The sequence below is a fragment of the Fundulus heteroclitus genome, unplaced genomic scaffold (assembly GCF_011125445.2).
Source record: "Fundulus heteroclitus isolate FHET01 unplaced genomic scaffold, MU-UCD_Fhet_4.1 scaffold_53, whole genome shotgun sequence".
NCBI lineage: Eukaryota > Metazoa > Chordata > Actinopteri > Cyprinodontiformes > Fundulidae > Fundulus > Fundulus heteroclitus.
The window spans coordinates 1,158,104-1,178,133 of NW_023396956.1; the positions used below are offsets into that span (position 1 = coordinate 1,158,104).

A 20,030-nucleotide genomic window follows, 5' to 3' on the forward strand; every position below is an offset into this window, starting at 1 on the left:
GCAGAAAATCATGCAGCTAAAATCCTCAACATACAATAAAAAATATCAGAATGATGTTAAATTATTTAAAACACACATAGACTGGTATAACCGATGTTTAATGAAAATGTATTTTCTCCTTAAAGGGGCCTCGTCACATATTTTGATCATAAAAGAAAATGTTATATTCATCTTCAAATATAACAATATACGGCAAGCGTTCGTCCCGATAGTATTCACTTATTCCTTTTTGGGAGGCTCCAGGCGACCGTCTCACCAACAACATCCTCCACCTCATCCTGGGGGATCCCAAGGCGTCCCGGACCTGATATGTCATCCCTCCAGTGAGTTCTGGGTCTTTCCCGGGTTCTCCTCCCAGTGGGATGTACTGGAAAGCCCCCAGGAAGCATCTTTTATTAAAAACATGTGCAAAAATGAACAATTTTAGACTGTTTGCTTTAGGGAAAATGACAGCACGCTCCGACTATCACAGTAACTTGTGCTGAGTTTAAAATGGCTAAACTGCAATCCTGGGAGACTCTGTAGAGACTGAGCTCTCAGTGGGTCCTCACAGAGTCGTTTTAAGGGGTCCAAACCCACAGAGGACAGTAAACGAGCCGTGCATCCTGCAGTCTACACCTGAAAATAACCAGAGGATTCCCTGGAAGCCAGGTACATGCACTTCTACGTACCACCAACAGGGGACGCTGTGGCCAAGGCGACACATTGGCACCACAGGTGTGGGATTTTCCCTCCGTGGAAAATCATATCAACTCTCAACCATCCGCATTGCTTCATGAGGAAACTCAAAGGCCATTTGCAAAGACCAGTGCTGGTTGAAAACTAAAGGCAACAGTGGCTTTCGTAACTTTACTGCCAGGCTATAGCAAACGTCTTCGGCCAGAAACAGCTTTCTTAAGTATTTCTATTTATTGACGTTGATCAACATCAAACATTTCTGGACATTTCTGGCATGCTTAGCCTACAAAGCTCACTGTACAACTTGAATTATTGCATCTATGTCGTTGTGGTCTTTTTGGTAAAGGCATGGAGAGGGACATGTACCGGACCAAGTCAACCCAAAACATCAACAGCAACCATTGAACTGTTCAATCCCTGGTTGGTCCTGGCTCATTTTGTTTTTCTGGAACGATGCGAGGATCTTCATCTTGTGCTGTGATGCAGAAAATTTCAACTGCAGACACAGTTCAGCAGCTGTTACTGACACAGAAAAGTCATTATTATGAAATGTTTCTCTAATAAACCTCCAGAATGACCATTGCTCACCTGCAAGACCTTCAAGACGGAAAGATATATTTTAAAACTGGAGGCTTCTGACTAGTGGAGTGGAAAATGTCCTTCTGGTCCTCAGTGTTTAGATTAAAAGAGACAGATAGAAGACGCCATATTGATTTTCGCTAAACCCTGACAGACAAATAGAGAGCTGAGGGGCATTCTCACTGTCTGTTTTATGCTTCCAGTCTGTTCAATGAAACATCACAAAAAGGTGAACGATGCAGCCATGATGGCTCTCATTTCACTAAATCATAGAATGTATAAATGTGTTTCACTGTGACTGGCACATCAGTTATAATGATCTTTAATAATAACTGTTTTACTGTCTCCCTGTTTTTATGTTGGCTTGGGTTTTTGCATAATCAAAGGTTCTGGCTCTGTGTGTTCTGTGATTCCCCGTGCGTGATCACTTGTGAAATATTTTTCAGGAGGTCCAAAGAAATGGAAAAGCCAAAAGTATTCCTGCAGGAAGATGGCCCAGCCTGCTGAGCCTCACATGCCCACGGAGCAGTGGCAGCGGCAGTAGCAGCGAGCTGTCAATCTCCAGCACTTGCAGCGAATACTCCAGTGGGTCTCACACTTGGGCAGACGGACGCGGGTTCTCCAAGCAGGTACGTTTGTTGTTTTGCTTTAAGCTGTTCTTCTTTTGCATCATCAACCTAAAGCATAAAGACCAATTAAGTAATTGTCCATGTCTCCGCAGTGTGCCTCCAGCCGCGACAAGCGCATGAGCACAGGCTCGGTATCTAGCAATCATTCAGTGTTCATTGAGCAAACTGACTTGGGATGGAAAGAGGGCCATATTCTGAAGGGCCTAAAGCATCTTCAGATGAACAAGCCCAAGGAGGCAACCTCAGCTGCAGCTCTGCCACACTGCAAAGACTGTATGACCTCCAATGAGGGCATATATTCTTCTGGTGTCAAGTCCCGCCAACAAGCGTCTCCAGTTAAGAAAACTCCAACAAGTAAGCCTTTCATAGCTGAAGCACAGGCTTCCATTCTGGACTTTGATGATGCAGATGAGGAATCACCTAAATTACCTAAGAGAGACGCTGATGACCAAGAGACAAAAGAACACCTTCATTTGGACACGCTGGAGGTTTCTGGGGACGACGACAAAGGTTCTCAAGACGACTCGATTCTTCCGGCTAACTCTGGTCTTTTCCCGTCACCCGACTTTGACAACTTTCTATTTCTAGATGGTCCCACAGTCAAACCTGGTGTGAGCCCAACAGATAGCCTTACAAAGTCTGAAGGAATCAACCAGAACTCAGCAGACAAGCACAGGTCATCAGTGGGAAAGATCAGCGATAGAAACAATAACCAGGAACGGTCCACTGATCGTAAATCCAGGGTTGACTGTAACCAAAGGCAACAAGGCAGACTTCCTCTCAAAGAGCCAGAAGCAGAGGCGAATGATGTAAGCTCCTCAGTTCAGCACTCTGCAACAAGAGCCCTGAGCTGCATGAATGAAGCCAGACAGCGGAGCTCCTCAATGGAAGTGCCTCATTGCAGAGACCAGGCAAATCAAGCAGATCAGGAAAACAGCGACTGGACCAGCTCAGAATCTCCCCAGAGGAAACCAAAACTTCAGTTTTGTGACTCAGCAAGGAAGGCTTTTATTCTGAGAAGCAAGAGTGCAGATGGAGGCCAAGAGCAACTCAAGCATACCCACTCTCCTCTACATCAAAAGCTTATCAAGGGTCAAAGGCCCAAAGCACAGACAAACCCAAATCCTGCAGGGCATAGCGCTCCAAGCAAAAGGGCAAACCCACACGGTTCGAGCAAGTGTACATTACCTAAAACTGAAAAAGATCAAGATGTTTCAGCGTCAGTAGGCTCCAAGTCCCTTGAGTGTGTGCAGCAGCTGTCCCCACTTGCATCTCCTGTAAAACAGTCAAAGATTCTTAAGTCACCAGGCATCAAGGACAGCCTAAAAAGTCCAACAAAGCCGCCCGCCAGAGTCTCCAGCAATGAATCTGTTGAAGAGAGCATCTATGACAACCTGCCCTGTTCACCGAGGAAACAGAGACGCCAAGAACAGCGCTGTGATACGTTCACTTCAGAGCGAAGATCTCCATCGCCGCCACTGCCACCAGGTCGAAGCACTTCTCTTCTCCTTAGAACTGGGTCCGAGAACGCAACCAAAGACCAAAAAATGGCAAGTCAGACTAAAAGTTCAACCACTGGCAAGCCGTCATCAGCTGTGGCCAAGACAAATACAGATTTTAGTTCACTTTTAGAGACTCAACAATCCAATGTCATGAAAGAAAATCAACGCACTGACCTGCAGACGACAGATGTCCCTGTCAAAACCCACATTACCAATGCGTCAAAGATTCCTTGTGGCGCCATTCAAGAGTCCCAAGGCCCAGATTTAGTTCAGCTGGGTAGACTCACCACATGCTACAATGAGAATGGACCTCCAGTTATATCAACCAGTCAGAACGTCCTACAAAGATCCCAACAGAGTATAAGTGAGCCTAAACTTTCCGAAGTCTTGCCCACTGCTTTCTCTAACGTTTACTACCATGGGCTTCCCAGCAATCCCCAGACTTCTGCCTCGAATGGAGTAAAAAGGGCCCTTCCTGTGAATGCTAAATCTCAGGAGGCAATCTCTGGACAGAACACCAGTACCTTCCTGATTTTTGGGAGTCAGACTACAGAAGACGCAAACGGCCTTCAGACCTTTCAAACATTCAGATGTGATCCCCAGGTGATGCATGAATATGGTGCACGGGAGAAGTCCTGCAAGAAGATTGAGACCCGCTGCAACTCCCTGGATTCTGAGCCTCTCCAGCCCGTTGCGTCCGACACCACTGGGATGTTAGATTGGGGATTCGATGAGCAAGGTTGGCTGTTTAAACGCTCCGTGTCGGTGTCGACCCGACCTCTTCTCAAGCCAGTGATGGGCATGAACGGAGCTAAGGCTCGTAGTCAGAGCTTTGGTGCACGCTACATGGACAGACCAAGCTTCAACAGATCTGGAAAGGTCCGAACCCAGATCAAAACCCATTCAGGGAGCTCACTGAATTCTCTTGGGGATGTCCTTCCAGGTAGCATGAGCTGCTCCAGTAGCTACCACTTTCCAATGAATAGATCCCTTTTGAACAACTTTTTGATTGAGGAAGGATTGACGGGTCCCTCACATCTGGGTTCCTCCAGTGAAAGACTCCAGAGTCTAAAGCTCCAGCGGGAGCAGGCTAGGCGCCTTCAGATCGAGCAGCAGTTTTCAAGCGCCTTTGGAGAGCCAGTGTCCGAGGAACCCGAGAGACAAAGCACTATAACCACCATCGAGGAGAAAGTGATGCTTGGAATTGAGGAGAACTTGCACAAGTCACAGGAACATGAGAAAACCAATGAAGTAAAGCAAAAGTCTGGCTCAAGCATCGCAAGTTGGTTTGGTTTTCGCAAGAGCAAGCTTCCTGCTCCAAGCAGCAAAAAGACGGATCCACCAAAAGTGAAAGAAGAGAAGCGAGAACAAAAGATTACGTCTCTGCTGGGAGGGAAGAGCACAAAGTCAGACAAGAAGAAAGACAGAAGGAAAAGTGATGGAAAAGAGTGGTAAGTGGTTAAAACGCCACCTTTCAAGTCTGGTTCTCTTACACAATATCAGCTATATTCACATTTCTTCTCGAGTCGAGACATATTTTCTTAGAAAATCAAGCTCGACACGTTTAGCAGAATACTTTGACATGTCCAGACATATTTCATAGAGGACCACAGACAGATTGTGATAGCTGAGTAATTCATCTGCTGATTCAGCCTTGGCTGCTGGAGTCACTATCACAGGATCACAAATCGATTTTCTTTCAGCTCGGTGGCAATGAGAGAGTCCCATGATGCAGTGCGGGCTTGCATCTCAATGCCCTGCCCAGGGATGACCCTCAGTGAGATCCAAGGACATGCCAACATCACCGGGGACCCTCAGGTAAACCCATGGAGAGATCCTACTGGGCTCTTTCACCTTTTAGATGAAAATCTCACAAGCTGAACCATTAAGACAGCTTCACTGGAATAATCAAAGAAGAAAGAGCTAAATTATGAGCCGCTGACGCCAAATCATGAGCGTAAGCTGCAGAGACAGCAATGGGTTGCTTCAGGTGTTGCTGTAGGAACATGTTTAAGTGGGAAAGTAATTTACCATAAACATGTGGCTGCATAAATGTTTCTGGACACATAGTTGCAGGACTTATCTGCCAGCTTAGAAGGCCGACTTGTAACGAGGCCGAGGTTCACAGCGAGGCTCGTCTCTGAATCTTTTATTGAAAACGCTGCCCAAGAATCTCATGAATGTTCATGCAGGAACCAACGAAGGTCGAAGATGGCAGAAAATAAGCAACAGAAAAAGAGCCAAACTGTAAATGTGTTGATTTATACATGAAAGAACGTTTTGGTTGCTTATCGTTTCTATTTCTACGGAAATGCAGATGATGAACCGAAGACCTGATGGTGAAAACGGATCCATCGTGAAGAGCCCCAGCCAGGATGCAGTAATAGGTCAGATTCTTCTGTTCTCTGCTGGATCGGGTGCCAGATAAAGTCCTAAACAGCTTAAAACACCTTAAAGAAGCATGATAATGAGTTGGCTTTAAACTAGTGGTTGCTCTTTGTAAGCATCCAGCATTAAGGTTTTGTCTGTGCTTACCATTTTACAGTTTGCAGACAGAAGTGAAGACCAAATATGACAGACGTGTGTAAGTCATGAAATATGATGAATACGCTAAAATCAGTCAAACAAACTGCAAAATGCTGAGTTCTGTCAGTTTGTGCTTCTTCTCCATCACATCAATGTGTTCATTCGATCCGTTCCGGCTCTGCGTTTACTCCAAGACATTAAGGACCATTTCCCCACAAGCCTCCACCATTTAGACTTTGCTCCAGCAAGAACATTTTCTACCTGGTTTAACTTCCATCTTCACATTTTCATGCACTAAAACCTGCATATAAAGGCTCATTCCGTGTAATTAGGAAACTCCGTCATCTGGAGAGGCTGGAGCTAGTCAAGTCCATGAGCTTTTATCTACATTTTGTCACTTTACAACCACAAATGCGATTGCATTATATTGGGGTTTTATATGGAAGACCAACAAAAAGAAGCACAAAATTGTCAAGTGAAAGGAAAAATTAAGCAGGACTGTATTCTTTGTAGAGCAACCTTTAGGTCCAGTTAGCACGCCAATGTTTTTGATTACTGCTCCGTTAGCTCCGCACATTGAGTCTGGGAGCCTCCGTTTTCAAGTCTTCTAACAGAATCTCAGTTGATTTCAGCTCTGGACTTTGACTAGGCCATTCCAACCCGTGAGTCTGCTTAGATCTAAACCCAGGGTCTTCAAGCTTTTTAGTCCAAGACCCCCTTGATTAAAGAATGGCATCATGAGGGGAAAAAGCATGAAGAGCTTCTGAAGCAAAACCTCTAGACACAAGCGACGGTTCACTGACCCTCAGCAGATCCCCAAATAGATAAAAAAGTGGGTTTGGGTCATCAAAGTCAATTTTAAAGTCAATGTTTTTGTCAAGTATTGATTTCCATCATATAGAAACCTTAAGGAGGGGGGGGGGGGTTCAGATCTGAGCAGGATCTGAAAACAAATAGAATAGAATTCAACTCTATTGTCATTGCACTGTCACAAGTAGAAGCAACAAAATTTGTTCTCTGCTTTTAACCCATCCCCTTGGGGAGCAGTGGGCTGCCACGTGCGGCACCCGGGGAGCAATCTGGGGTTAAGGGTCTTGCTCAGGGACCCAGAGTGCAGGGGCTGGAGATCGAACCGGGTACTTGCATCCTTCTCTGAGTGCAAGCGCTGCTCTAACCACTAGACCACCACTCCCCCAAAACAAAGCTGGCAGACACAAACCCTGAAGACTTGCAGCTGGAACTGCAGCAAAAGGTGGTTTCACAAAGTGTTGACTCTGGGGGGTGAATACTTTTGCGTAATGCGCTTTTCAGTTTATTTGGAAGAAAAAAAAGAAATCATGTATAACTTTCCTTCCACTTAAAGGCATACTATGCAACATTTTTCAGTTAATTAATGTGTTCCATACCGTTTTGGATGATTAAATGAGTCATTTCAGGTCGAACAAAGGTTTTTTTGGCCGCCCTGGTGGTCTGTGGGGGAAATACCGTTCTTGCAATTGCAGGAGCCCTCGGCCCGCACACACAGGCTCAGAAGTCTGGTGCAAGACGGCGAGAGTCGGTCTTGCTTTACGGCGAGAACTCCATGTGTTTTTGCCCTGCCATTCACTATATGCACACGCGAAAGCAACAACAAAGAACCGCGTGTTAACCTCAAATAAACATGCAAGCATATCAAGCAAGCTTGATGTTCATACTTTCACTGTGTTAGTCATTGTTTGTACTGCCGTTTTTTACACTTTTCGTTGCGTTCGCCTGTCTGCTAAGCTCAAAACTATTTTCCTTCTACTTAACAACTTGTGTTCGTCCTCCACATAAAATTCCAACAAAATACATATTGTGTCTGTGGTTGTGTAATGTAACAACAGGTGGAAAAGCCACTGTGTGGCTTCATATATATATATATATATATATATATATATATATATAAACTTGATGATAGATTGTAGCTTTTTTTATTGTTGCTGCTGGAAGTCCTGTACACATGCAGAACACTGGTGTCATTTCAACCTGTCGCCACAGGGGGCAGACTTGTGCAGAAACCTGGAACTTTCTCTATGCTCCTTTAAAGCATTCCACAACGTGAGAGGGAGTGAAAACAACATGGCTGTAAAACTTTGTTCTGTCTGTCTTTAATGACGGCTTAGTGGAGAAGTGGAAATCGCTGCTTGTTAAAGTTTTCTGGTGGAACAGGTAGAGGAGCAGCGACACGTTTAGGTGGAATTTCACTGGCTAGGTGCGGTAAATATGTTTTATACGCACAGACGGCCGACCTCCAGGGTTAATCACCTCATTAAAATTTCAGCTCTGCACCAGCTAAGCACGATCAGCCGAGTCGCCTCAGAGAAAATTAACTTCCAGGTCTGAGATGACTTCACCACCCATTTGTGGGAAAAACATCAACAGGGCAAAAAAAAAAAAACACCTGAGAGAGAAATATTTAGACTGAAATTTACCTCAAATTATCCAATTATTTCTCTCATTTTTATTCATCATGGTGTATTTAAGGACTCCAACCAGGAAGGAGTCATACCTGCTCTGGGTTTGAAGACTGGAACCAGCGGACTTTTCTGGACCTGGACTTTTTACTCTGTCATTATTTAGTAAAAAAATATGACACTAGAGCTAAAAGATCAGTCAGTGAATATTTAGTGCACCCAGCAGCTTTGGAAACGCTTCACAAAGCCATCAGAACATCTTGATTCTTTTTGGACCTCCGTCCCAGTGGGTCCTGGATCTCCTCACTGGTCGACCCGGTATGTGAGGACACGGGTCTGTGGTTCTGACAGGCTGACCTGCAGCATGGAGAACCACAGGGAACTGTGCTGGTACCGGTTCTGTTCAGCCTCTGCACTGCAGACTTCTCCATCTCCAGGTTCCCTCCTGCAGAGGTTCTCTGATGACTCTGCTAGACGGTCTCATCACAGGTCAGACAGTGGATCCAGAACTTTGTGGACTGGTACCAGCAGAACCACCTCAGGTTAAATGCAGGGGGAACAAATGAGCTGCTAGTGGACTTTCTCAGGTCCAGAACCACCTCTCTGACCCAGGAGAACATCCAGGGAGCTGATGTGGAGATAGTGGACTCTCCTCAGTACCTGGGTGTTTACCAGAACCATAAACTGGACCCATAACGTTCTCTACAGGATGGGTCAGAGCAGAATCTACCTGCTGAGGAGGCTGAGGTCTCCTGGCCTGCAGGGGGCGCTGCTGCAGACCTTCTTTACCTCTGGAGGCATCAGCCATCCTCTCTGGTCTGATGCAGCAGCAGATCTGCAGCTGATAAACTGATCAGGAGGCCCGGTTCTGTTCTGGGAAAAATAACACCACTGATGGACAATGAGTTTTGAAAAAAATAATTTTACAACCTGATTCTGAACAGATCATCTTTAATGTTCTCATAAGTGAAATAGAAGAACTGCGAGCTCTTTGGTTTTACCGTTCCTCTGGCATCATTATCGCCTCGGCGCTGTTCTGCTGTGAGATCCAGCTAGAATTGATCAAGTTTAGTAAAGTATAGATCGCCCAGAGGAACCAAACATCCTCCCCATCCACACTGGAGGCTTTTTGAAGCCAAGCAACTACCTGCGTCTGTCGTTCTGCCTTTCCGGGGAAGATTACGTGACAGGAATCGCTTTTGACACGCAGCCTGCAACCAGGCGATCAATAACGCCTCCGTTCTGTGTCTCAAGAGGACAATTATCTGTCAGTGTCCTCATTTATTTTGACTAAATCAGTTGAGAGTACTCACATAAAGAACCCTGTTATTTAAAGTGCTCAGAATGGAAATAAAAACAGAAAATGAGCTTTCAGGAGCCTTGAGGATGAAAGCTGTGGTGTGCTTGTCTGAGTGAACAGAAAGCCGCCGTGTTCTGGGCTCCGGTGGTACCGGAAAGCTTTCCACCTCCAGGCTGCAGAAGAAAACATGACAACAGCCTGAGGAAATCTCTGCATGTTGCAGACTGGAAGCATGCTGGCTGCTTTTTCTGGATGTCTGCCATGTGCTTAATTATTTGTTTTGCTGGAAAACAGCAGTGTGAAGTCGTTTATACAAAATGATCACGCAAGAAAATTAAAGCTCAGCTGTTTTTAACACCTGGTCAAAGGTGCTCATTCCTCTCTCAATATTTTATTTCATCGCAGACTTAATTTCTTGTAACATTTTAAATGATCCAGATCAATAGTTTTACAGCCGTTTGGAAAGATCAGAAATAAAATGCGCTCAGGTGCATTTAGACTTCACACCACATGTTATACCATTATTTCATATTTGCTTTGCAGACGGTGCATGATAAAACTCACCCAACAACATCTTTGAAGCAAAGCTGTGCTTCAGGTGAAATGAAATGTGTCGTAGGAGTGATGCTGTGTCGTAGTACCAACATGTAATTGGTCCATTTTTGGATTTTGTTGCCATTTTGTGATTTCAACTTTAAAGAAGAGGCAATGTTAGAGAAAAACAAGGAGTCAGAATTTCAAAAGCAAAGATCTCTTACTAATGATGTAGACTTTGGGTTTCTCTTCCTAAATCACAGCCTCATTTCCTCTTTCTGCCATCAGTCAATCAGATTTCATTTGCACAGTGAAGCCACCTTCTATTGATTTTGCTCTCAGACACAAAGTTAGAAGCAGCAGATAAACATTCCTCTTAACGAACCAGTTAATTACCTCATTCATAAGCTGTGCACATGTTGAAAAGGTAGTTTAGCATCACTTCAGCCATGATCTCCATGTTGTCTCATTCCTGTTATGATCCCTTCCTTCTGCCCACCCTGAGCCACTGCAGCTGTCCTCCTTGTGCCACAGGCTCGGGCTGCAAGATGCGGACGTTGGACAGTGGAATCGGGACTATTCCCCTCCCAGAATCCTGCTCCTTCTTCTCCTCCATCCTCAACTTCCTACCCAAATCCTCGTCAACCCCCGAGCAGTCCCTCAGCCCCCCCAGTGTTCCCGGTTCCTCCAGTGAAGACGTGTCCCCTTCTCCATTACCCCGATGGAGGGTTCCTTCCAGCTTCAAGGACAGCAGCCTCGCAGGAGTGCCGAGCTCGCTGTCCGACTCCTCCATGATCCATATCCCGTCAGTGCCTTTCCCCACTGTGGCCTTCCTCCAGCCCATCCAGCCCTCGCCTCAACCCATTATCACCCCAGCCAGTGTGTGTGACACCCAGAGCAGGCTGCCCAGACCGCCCAGAGGTAACGCAGCCTTCAGCAGAGCCTTTAACATGCAACAGGTGGTGGTTCCATGAAGTGTATCACCTTTAACTCTGAGGCCGTGTAGAGAACACCTGCAGTTCACACCTGACAGATATGATGGGCTGTGTTGACTGACAATATGTTGCTAAATAATTAAGATAATGCTACCTTAAGCTACATGATAAGGCTGTTATATTATAAAGCTAAATTATTAGCTAGATATTTGGGCTAGCATTAACTAATAGGCCAACACTGCTTGAGCAATGTTACATGATAATAAATGTAGCTAATTTCATTTCTTGTTTTAGCTTGAGCCAAATTTGAGCAATACCTTTATCTTTAGATGCATTATAAAACTACATTCTTGAGCTATAATGTTATCCTTCAGATAAATGATTCGGCTAAATATTTGAGTTAATTATAGATTGAGGTTAACAATTATTACTGTAATGTTTTACCTATAACTTGAGCTTAATACTAGTGTCCATCATATAATTATGTTAAATAATTCAGCTTATATTTTGTTCAGCTAAAGTAGTAAGCTAATGTTAACTCGTGTTAAATGAATGACAGAAATGTTGAAGGTACCTTTATTTAAGTGATTGGGCAAAAGGTTTTAGATGTTAAGTTAAGCTAAATGACTTGGAGAAATTGTTTAGTCAACATCTTAAACTAAATGACTAACCTGAATATTTGAACTAGTATGTCTCAGCTAAAGCTCTCTTAAACTAAATGATTAAGTTTATTAGTTTATTTTAAAGATTAAGCTTAACATTTTGTCTATTTCATCATTGACTAAACGAGTAAGCCAAATGTCTGAGCTAATCGTTTGTTAACTCCTTTTTAGAGTGCCTCTGCCTACTTCTGGCTTTAACACCGCCTGTTGACAGTCTCCAGCCCAAACGCAACAAAAAAACCCACCCAACTAAAATAATTAATTAAATGATAATTAAAAAAAAACAGGTCAATGCTCAACCTCTCTTGATGAACTGCCTGTTGATGCATTTTCTACGCATACCAAGGGTCACATTAAGCTAACTTTACCACCATCTAGTGGGCTGAATGTGAATGACAGCTGGATTGTATTTCACAGAGTGATTCTGAGGCAGAAAGTATGTTATAATTTAATCTCAACGCACCGCTTGGTTATGGCTTCATCCATAAAATAATCAACATTCCTGAGACTGGACAATGTATTTACTATTATGACCACTTATGCATAATTTCAATTATACCTATTATTATTTATTTTATGTACTATAATCTAATTAACAGTTTCTACTTAAGAAAAAAAATCTAATAAATATTTTTTTGTCAAGAGGAATAATATCTTTTGTATACAATCTAAAAGCGGGACATCCATAAGTAAGCTATGGACTGAGGTAATGCTAAATGTAGCTAGATAGATCAGACTGCTGCTGGGAGTTCTTTGTGATTAAAGCACTTAAATGTGTCACTGATGTGTCTCCCTGAGTGTGACAACTAACATGGCAACTTTCTGGTTGTTTTAAATCCCAAATTATAATGTTTCAATATGAAGAACTGTGAAAACTCAACGCCTCTGACTCAGTGGTTTTAATTAGCTTCTCTTTTTGTGTTTTTCTAGGTGGGACGGAACCAAAGAAGCTGACCCACATCAAACCCAAAACACGAGCCACCACAAACCAACCGAAAGTCCAGACAAGACTTCAGCTTGCTAACTGTAAGACTTTCTTATACTCATTCATTCACAGCATCACACACATTTTGGCAGGTAAAACAGGTATTTATATAGGTATTTTATATATTTTACATGTTTATAGTGTTATGGTGTTGAAAAATTTGGACCTGCAGCTCGTTTATTCTTGGGATGATTGTGCAATCTGCTTCCTGGGGCCCGGTGTGATGCGGTCTATCTGCAGCCCGTTCTGCAGCGGCAAACATTTAGCTGGTGGCAATAATAAAACTTTCTCCATGTAAAAATATCTAAGCTGCCTGAAAACTAAACTGTGCTTAAAAAAGCCATTCCCATTAAATTTCCATCTCCACAGCGCAGAGGCGAACTTAACGGCCGCAGGCAGCTCAACACTTGACTGACACTAGCTTCCCAAACATTACTTCTATCCGACTGCAGTACATTAAACGCCGGCATTACTGCTGTGTCCCGGCGGGCGTGATCGCAGCATGAAGTCCTTAAATACGCCGCTGCGTTGCAAAGGTATCCCCAGGTCGCCATCTAAACGAGCGATTCATTAGGATTAACAAAGAAGTCACAGTTTGAAGATCAACCCTCCCTGTTAAGGACCGACCTGCTCCGTAAGGACAAATCATTAATGATGGAAACGAACTGGACCCACCAAGATTTTAAAGTCCACAGAACCTCAGTTGAACGAAACACTTCTCAGGACACAAAATTATTATTATGGGGTAAGATTATGGCAAAATGTGTAAGAATTTAGATGCGTTCAATGATGCAGGAGCATGAAGCTCCTCCAGCAGCTCATAGAGCCAGTAATCGTTTATAAACCGTGTTTCAGGTTACACATCTAGCTTTTTATGGTCTCTGTCTCTTTAAGGGGCCTCTGCTTTTTACAGAACTGTGTGTTTACCGTCGCTATCTCCGTCTTTTCACCCTGGCTGGACAAACAACATTTTTCTTTGTATAATTCTTGGTCAGGCTTGGGTGATGATAATGATGCAACTTCTTTCCAACGCAAAGCAAAACATGATGATGTAATTTCATCGTGACGCAACATCACAAATTATTCCCACACACAAATTAAATCGAGCACCACTTTCTGGAACCGAGCTGATCCAAATCCTTTAGGGACCTTAAGTGTGGAACAGTTCTATCATTCAGACCAGTCTGTAAGATGATTACTTTTCTGCTGTATGTTTTTTTTATATATTGAATTATATTGGATGAACTCTTGGAAGAGCGTGCTACTTTCTTTCAGCAGTTGTTTTAGCTCTTCCCTCCGTTCTCCATCTTTTATTCCAGAGCATGTCAACCTGAACTGGAATCATCTCCTCACCTCACGCAGACGATCGCTGCAGGAACACTTTGAACACGGCGTGTCGGCGTATCAGGATGGCGCCCACAGATCAGGACAAAGCGGACTTCCTCCAGCCGGCCTCAGTGAAACGCTGAGATACAGAACCGCATTTCAGATCTGCTCAAAAAACCCACTGGCTGCCATTCTGGAGGTCTGCGCCTTTTTGGATTCGGCTGTGAAACTAGAACTCTGCTCCAAACGCCATCTCGTTCACCCGCTCATCGTATTGTCTTTGTTATATTGAGGACGACGTAGCAGACAGAGGTAGCCAGGTGTTTTTGAACAGCTGTTCACCAGGTATGACTGTATAATGTCACATAAATAACCGACAGCAGGATCCACCGGGGGAACAATCTAAAATCTGGAGGGAAATTAGCTGTTTTTGCTAAAAAAAACAAAAACAAAAAAGAACAAAAACAAGCTGCAACTCATATCGTCTGTCTTTATATCACTGAGATTAAATATAATCACATTAATCAGCTGTTATCCATTTTCTTTTTACTGAATCCACTCACCACAAAGCTAACTGCAGGTAAAACAATGTCACATCCTTCAAAATCCTCTGAATATTAGCAATGAAAAGCTAATTAATAAACCATGCAACTGAAGATGCAGCCTGTGAAGTAGGAGCTCACATCTCTGATGTATGTCACCTCAACTTAAAGTTTTACCTGTCCTAAAACCAGCGGTGATCAGGCTAACCATCGTTAGCATGCAAGCTAATAACAGCTTCTCATATTTTAGCCATTTCAGCACCAAAGGAGCTGGTTTTCTAACAGATCTTGTGTTTATTTATGTTTATTGTGATACAACTGCTTTCCTGCAGTTATTATTATAATGTTAAAAACATTTCTTATAACATATCAGAGCAATAACCTGTTTAAATCATGCAAAAGTTGATAAAGAGACAAACACATTTTTTTAGAGCAATTACTCTGTTAATGCATTTTCTGTCTCTAAATTCTCAAAATTTAAATAATTACTCCTAATCATTAGCATTAAAATGCTAATGTTAGCGTCGGTTAATCTTTTTTTCTGTGCTCCCCATATTTTCTCTTTCATATTTGATTGCAGATAATTTTTTGTTGTATTTGAAACTGCAGCATGTTGTGACAGTGAAGCACATTGATCAGCGTCTTTTGCTGCTTTTGAATAAGATACAAAATTTAGCTTTTGAGATTAGCATGCTATCAATAGCATCAGCACATATTAAAAGCTATCATTTATTTTGATAAAAAAAATATAGAAGCAAATGTTCACCCTAGTCAAAGAATAAAATGTATAAATTATTTATAATGCATAAATTTAAATTAAGCAACGTCACCTTAACATTTTGCTGTTTACAAAAGATTTATATTAGCATAAAAAGTTACAGAAAGGTGACAGTAACTTTTTCTGCTGCTCTCATCCAAATTCAAACACCTGTTTCTTTAACTAAAAAGAGCTTATGTATATTTTCAAAACAAGAATTTTAAAAACATGAATTTAATATGAATATATCTGCACATCTTCACTCATGCTTTGTGTAGTTAGTCAACCACAGGAAATGGTAGCAGTTAAACAGTAAAACTGGAGCTTTTCACTGAATCTCTTTATTTATTGTTCTGGGTTGTCTTATTAAACTTCTACAGGTTAGTAGTTGAGACTTAAACAAAGCATCCAGTTTAAGCACGGCACATATTATAGAGGTTAATGTTGCATTAATTAATGCTACCTGGAAGATTATTGAAGCTGCTCTGTTGAGAAATTATCAGCTGTCAGTATCCTACTGATGTTACACCGTTCAGGTTTTTCCACAGTTTTGCTAACCTTCAAATTTCTGCCATCTTAAACAAAATCAGCCTTAAGACTGTTGTTGTGTTTCACCCAAATACTATTTAACAAACCTCTAAACCAGTTACGGCTGTGTGGTCCCCCAACTGCAATTCAATAATTATTTGGCCCAAAAGCTCAGGTAGTTGATACAGATGGATCCTTTTTACACTTTTCAGAGCAAAATTATTACAGACAAAGTAAAATCTTATTGCAATTGAACATGTTGGGTACAAAAAAAAGTATTAAACTTTTAATTACCACATCTTTTGTATCCTTTTTAAATTCATAGTGAATAGAACCACATCTGTCCAATGACTTTTACTCAAAAATAGGCTTTGGTTCACAAAGATCTGCCTTTAACTCTTATTAACATTGTACAGCAACTGTTTTCAAAGATAGACTGACCCAAATCCTGTTCTTAATGCAGAGAATAGACAAAAATTAGATAAAAAAACTGAGATGGTCATCCAGTTAGCAAAATAATTTGTAAACTGGATAACCATGTTGTAATAAGATAAATTTGCTTTAAAGTTACGTATCAGCAGCGATTTATGCATCCATTTCATTCAGAAAATCTTTATTCTTTATGTAAAATATTGCATCATATTTTGTAGAGCAGGATAAAAAAGCTGTGTACAATCTGGGGTAATTACATTTTTTACCTAAAATGTAAGGGGGGGGGGTGGCCCGTGAGTGCTTTTGACTTATACTTTTTTATTTGTTGTCAAGAACTGAGGACACAAAACGGATTTTTATTCTTTTTATTGTTCTAAATCAACTTATTAAAATGTGACTGCAGCTACAACAATACCATATCCTTCAAAAACATTTGCAATATCACCAGTTCAAGAATGTAAAAAAAAAATCCTGCACATATTTATTATCCATAATACAAATATTTATCACCCTCTGATAGAAAAACCACCACCCAGGCTACCAGGCCACCAGGGGGGAACTAGAACCCTGGTACTTTGGTTTTACACCGGTTCCTTCAGGAAGTACCAGCCCGGTTCCTGGAAAAGGTTCCTGGTTCTAACACAGAACAGAGTTTCACATAAACCGCCTTTACATGTTAAAACTGGCAGAAGTCCACTTTAGAACCGGTTCTGCTACGAACAGCAGTTATTCAAAGTTGATCAGACACTCCAGAGGTAAGATGCTGTCTCCTTACATTGGCTGCACAGAACCCCTCTTCCAACCTTTAAAGCAGGTTTAAGGATTTGCAGGCAGACCTTCATAATGGTGCCGGCTCGGTGTAGGACGACGGAGTCGTGCCCATTTCCTCTTTCCGTCTGTGTCTCAACATTTCTGTAAATGTTTGTTCAAAGATGTGAATCTGGAACTAAGAGGAAGGTCTGATCTGAAATCAACTTTCTAAGACATTTCTAAACGTTCTAACATCAGGACTAAAAGGTTGGATATGAATATGTAGCTCCATGACTGAGCTACCTGACAGAGGAAATGTGAATATTTAGGTGTGTTTAAAGCTTTCTTTTGCCACAGTGTTTAGCTCTACTTGCATGAATTCACCTTTGTGTTTCTTCAAACCCCAGAACTACAACGTCCTGACATCCATCACTTGAATCTTTCTGTTAAATATTCCAGAGACATTTCAGAGAATCTGTCACTGCTTTGTGCGTCGCGCTCCCAAACTGAATCCGCTGGAGAAATGCATTTCCACCTTGTGTCCACAGTGATGACATCAGGAGGACGGGTTCTGCATGAAACCTTTGCTAGGAAGTACAACGTGGCAGCAAAGTCTTACTTGCTCAGGGAAAAGAACCGTTTTCTGTCTCTGATCGATGCCGTGGATGTGTTGGGCTGTAAACATTTCAGTTCAGATCCTCTATCTTCCGTTTGATGGTTGGACGCAGCGCTGCTTATGTTCTCCTTTCTGGAATAATGACGTTTTGATGTTTCTTCTGTCTGTTTTACTGCTGATCATGTGTAGATACGGTACTCTCCAAACACCCTCACAGAAAACGAATGCAACTGAATCTACATATCAGAATATAGCCATATCCTGTTGGCCTGCAGTAGTGGACGTTTAAACACGCGCAGCACTGTAGCGTTGCACGCTTTCATCTGATTGTCGTACTGCTTTTACCTTTCAGCTCCAGTAGCTCACTTGCTGCATGTTTATACTGTTTGTTGAAGGTCATTTTTCAAAATATCTGCAGCCTGCAGCTGTTTTTACTGCAGGAAAGGTTCTGATCCGGTTCCCCATTTCTTTGTGTTTTCAGTCCCAGCAGCCAGAGTTTAAAAGTGATCTTGGTCAACGGTTCTTCAGGCTTTCTGAAGGATTTTTAAGGGTTTTCGTGTAACTTTGGATGCATTTTTATCTGTTTTCTGTATAGGTCCAACATAAATCACTCGGACATGAAAACCCGAGAGATGAACCGGCGCTATGCTGAAAAATAAGAGACGATTTAGCAAAGAACCGGATTTGAATCGGATCTTTAGGAAACAAGTTGACTCCTGTTTCCTCTCACAGGCAAATTAATTAACAGGAACATCTGTAGACAAAATTAAAACAGCGGCCGCTAATCACTTTTTCAAATAATTTATTGATTCAATTTCTTTTTTTTTTACTTTCACATTTTTTACACACAAAAATTAAAGATTTTCAGAATTAAGTTCCAGAATTGACAAACTACATAAAATAAATAAATATTCACAGATCCTGAAATAAAAAAGGTTGAGTATTCAAAAGTCAAATAAGATCATGACAGCAACTCAAAGAGAAAACTATTTTAATGTATTCATATATTCATAAACTTATAAATAACTTGTAATTATTAACTGCATGAGTTTGTCTGGTTAAAATTTGCTTTATGTCTACGTTAACTTCACACAGGTGGGTGAGATTAAAAATGGGATGCAGAGACTCTAAAAAACGGTGTGCACGTTAACAAACAGCAACAGTTTATCAAACGTTCATCTCAATCTTAAACGTTAAAACATCAGAAAACGGAGCAGAGAGTAATAATTGAAATAAAAACTGCTAGAAAAGATCTAATTGATGCTTCAGGCTTCTGTTTAGCTAACAGCTAAAGGCTTTCTGATGAGCCGTTTCACTGCTAAAGCGGGGCGATGCAGAGATAAGGAGCTGATTGGGCATTTTAAACTCTTTGCTCTCATTTACCGAGTGAAGTGATTTCAGAAGCAGCTCGGTTCTGCCTCTCTGGCTCTAGGAAACCAAACATAAGATGAAGAGCATTACAGACAAGCCTGAGCATCCTCTTCATCAGACGTACAGCAACAGAGTCTTCCTCAGAGCCGCTGTAACCCAGACCTCTGCAGGAGATCCTTCCTGCCTGCAGCGTCTGCAGCAGCTCCTTTAAACCAGGAGGTTCATTTCAGCCAGGATTCATTTTTAATCTGCTTTAATAGAACCTGCTGATGTTTTGTTGGTTTAGGAGGAAAATGCATCAGAATTAGTTTTCATCAAAAACAGCAGCAGGGTTCAGATGCTCCTCTAAAACTAACTCATGTCCACTTCTGCACACGATGAATGGCCTCTGAGGGCCCGGCACGTCCTGCCAGGCGGCACCAAGGAGATAAAGTCCTCTTGTCTGCAGATCCGGTTTGCTGTCGGTTCTTTGCTAATCTGCCCGTCAGGTGCAACGTGACTGAAAACGACTAATAAAGCACTCAGAGAACGTCTGGGGAACCAAGAACAGCCAATTCAGGAAAGCAAAGTGCAGTTTTATTTGTGTTTGCTGGAAAATGTAAATTAACGGGGATCGGATCGGGACTTTTAAAAGTGAAATAAGTGAAATATAGAACCTGTAGCGTACGTGTGAGAGGGGAGGATCAGGGAGCAGGTCTGATCCGGGCGGATGGAGCGGGTCGTATTTTTCTAACATTTACTCTAACGTCTTTGTAACTCAGCACTGATGAGTGTTTTGAACATTTATTGCACAAACTGTCTCTCTCTGTTGCAGTGCTTTTGTTTTTTTTTCTGAATCCAATAATTGATGTTCTCGTGTGACGGTCACCGTAGCAAACTCAGAGTCGTCTCTGACTGGTAATCTCTGTATAATGTCCAAAAATAAACTATTTCAGTACTTCCA

The 20,030-nt window shown here is 42.1% G+C and overlaps 1 protein-coding gene across 4 annotated transcripts in view; it reads left to right on the top strand.

Moving 5' to 3' along the window:
- Nucleotides 1-20,030, top strand: part of LOC105916503 (nck-associated protein 5) — a 60,350-nt gene extending 40,320 nt beyond the window's left edge. Inside the window, exons 8-14 of one of the 4 annotated variants that reach the window (XM_036132596.1) lie at nucleotides 1,704-1,886; nucleotides 1,979-4,839; nucleotides 5,092-5,206; nucleotides 5,706-5,775; nucleotides 10,718-11,104; nucleotides 12,711-12,806; nucleotides 14,085-20,030. In XM_036132596.1, the coding sequence (XP_035988489.1) occupies nucleotides 1,704-1,886; nucleotides 1,979-4,839; nucleotides 5,092-5,206; nucleotides 5,706-5,775; nucleotides 10,718-11,104; nucleotides 12,711-12,806; nucleotides 14,085-14,086 (3,714 nt within the window). In that variant the 3' untranslated portion in view covers nucleotides 14,087-20,030. Of the gene's footprint in view, nucleotides 1-1,703; nucleotides 1,887-1,978; nucleotides 4,840-5,091; nucleotides 5,207-5,705; nucleotides 5,776-5,933; nucleotides 5,973-10,717; nucleotides 11,105-12,710; nucleotides 12,807-14,084 lie in introns of those variants that run through there. The other 3 variants (XM_036132599.1, XM_036132598.1, XM_036132597.1) reach the window with 3 other exon arrangements.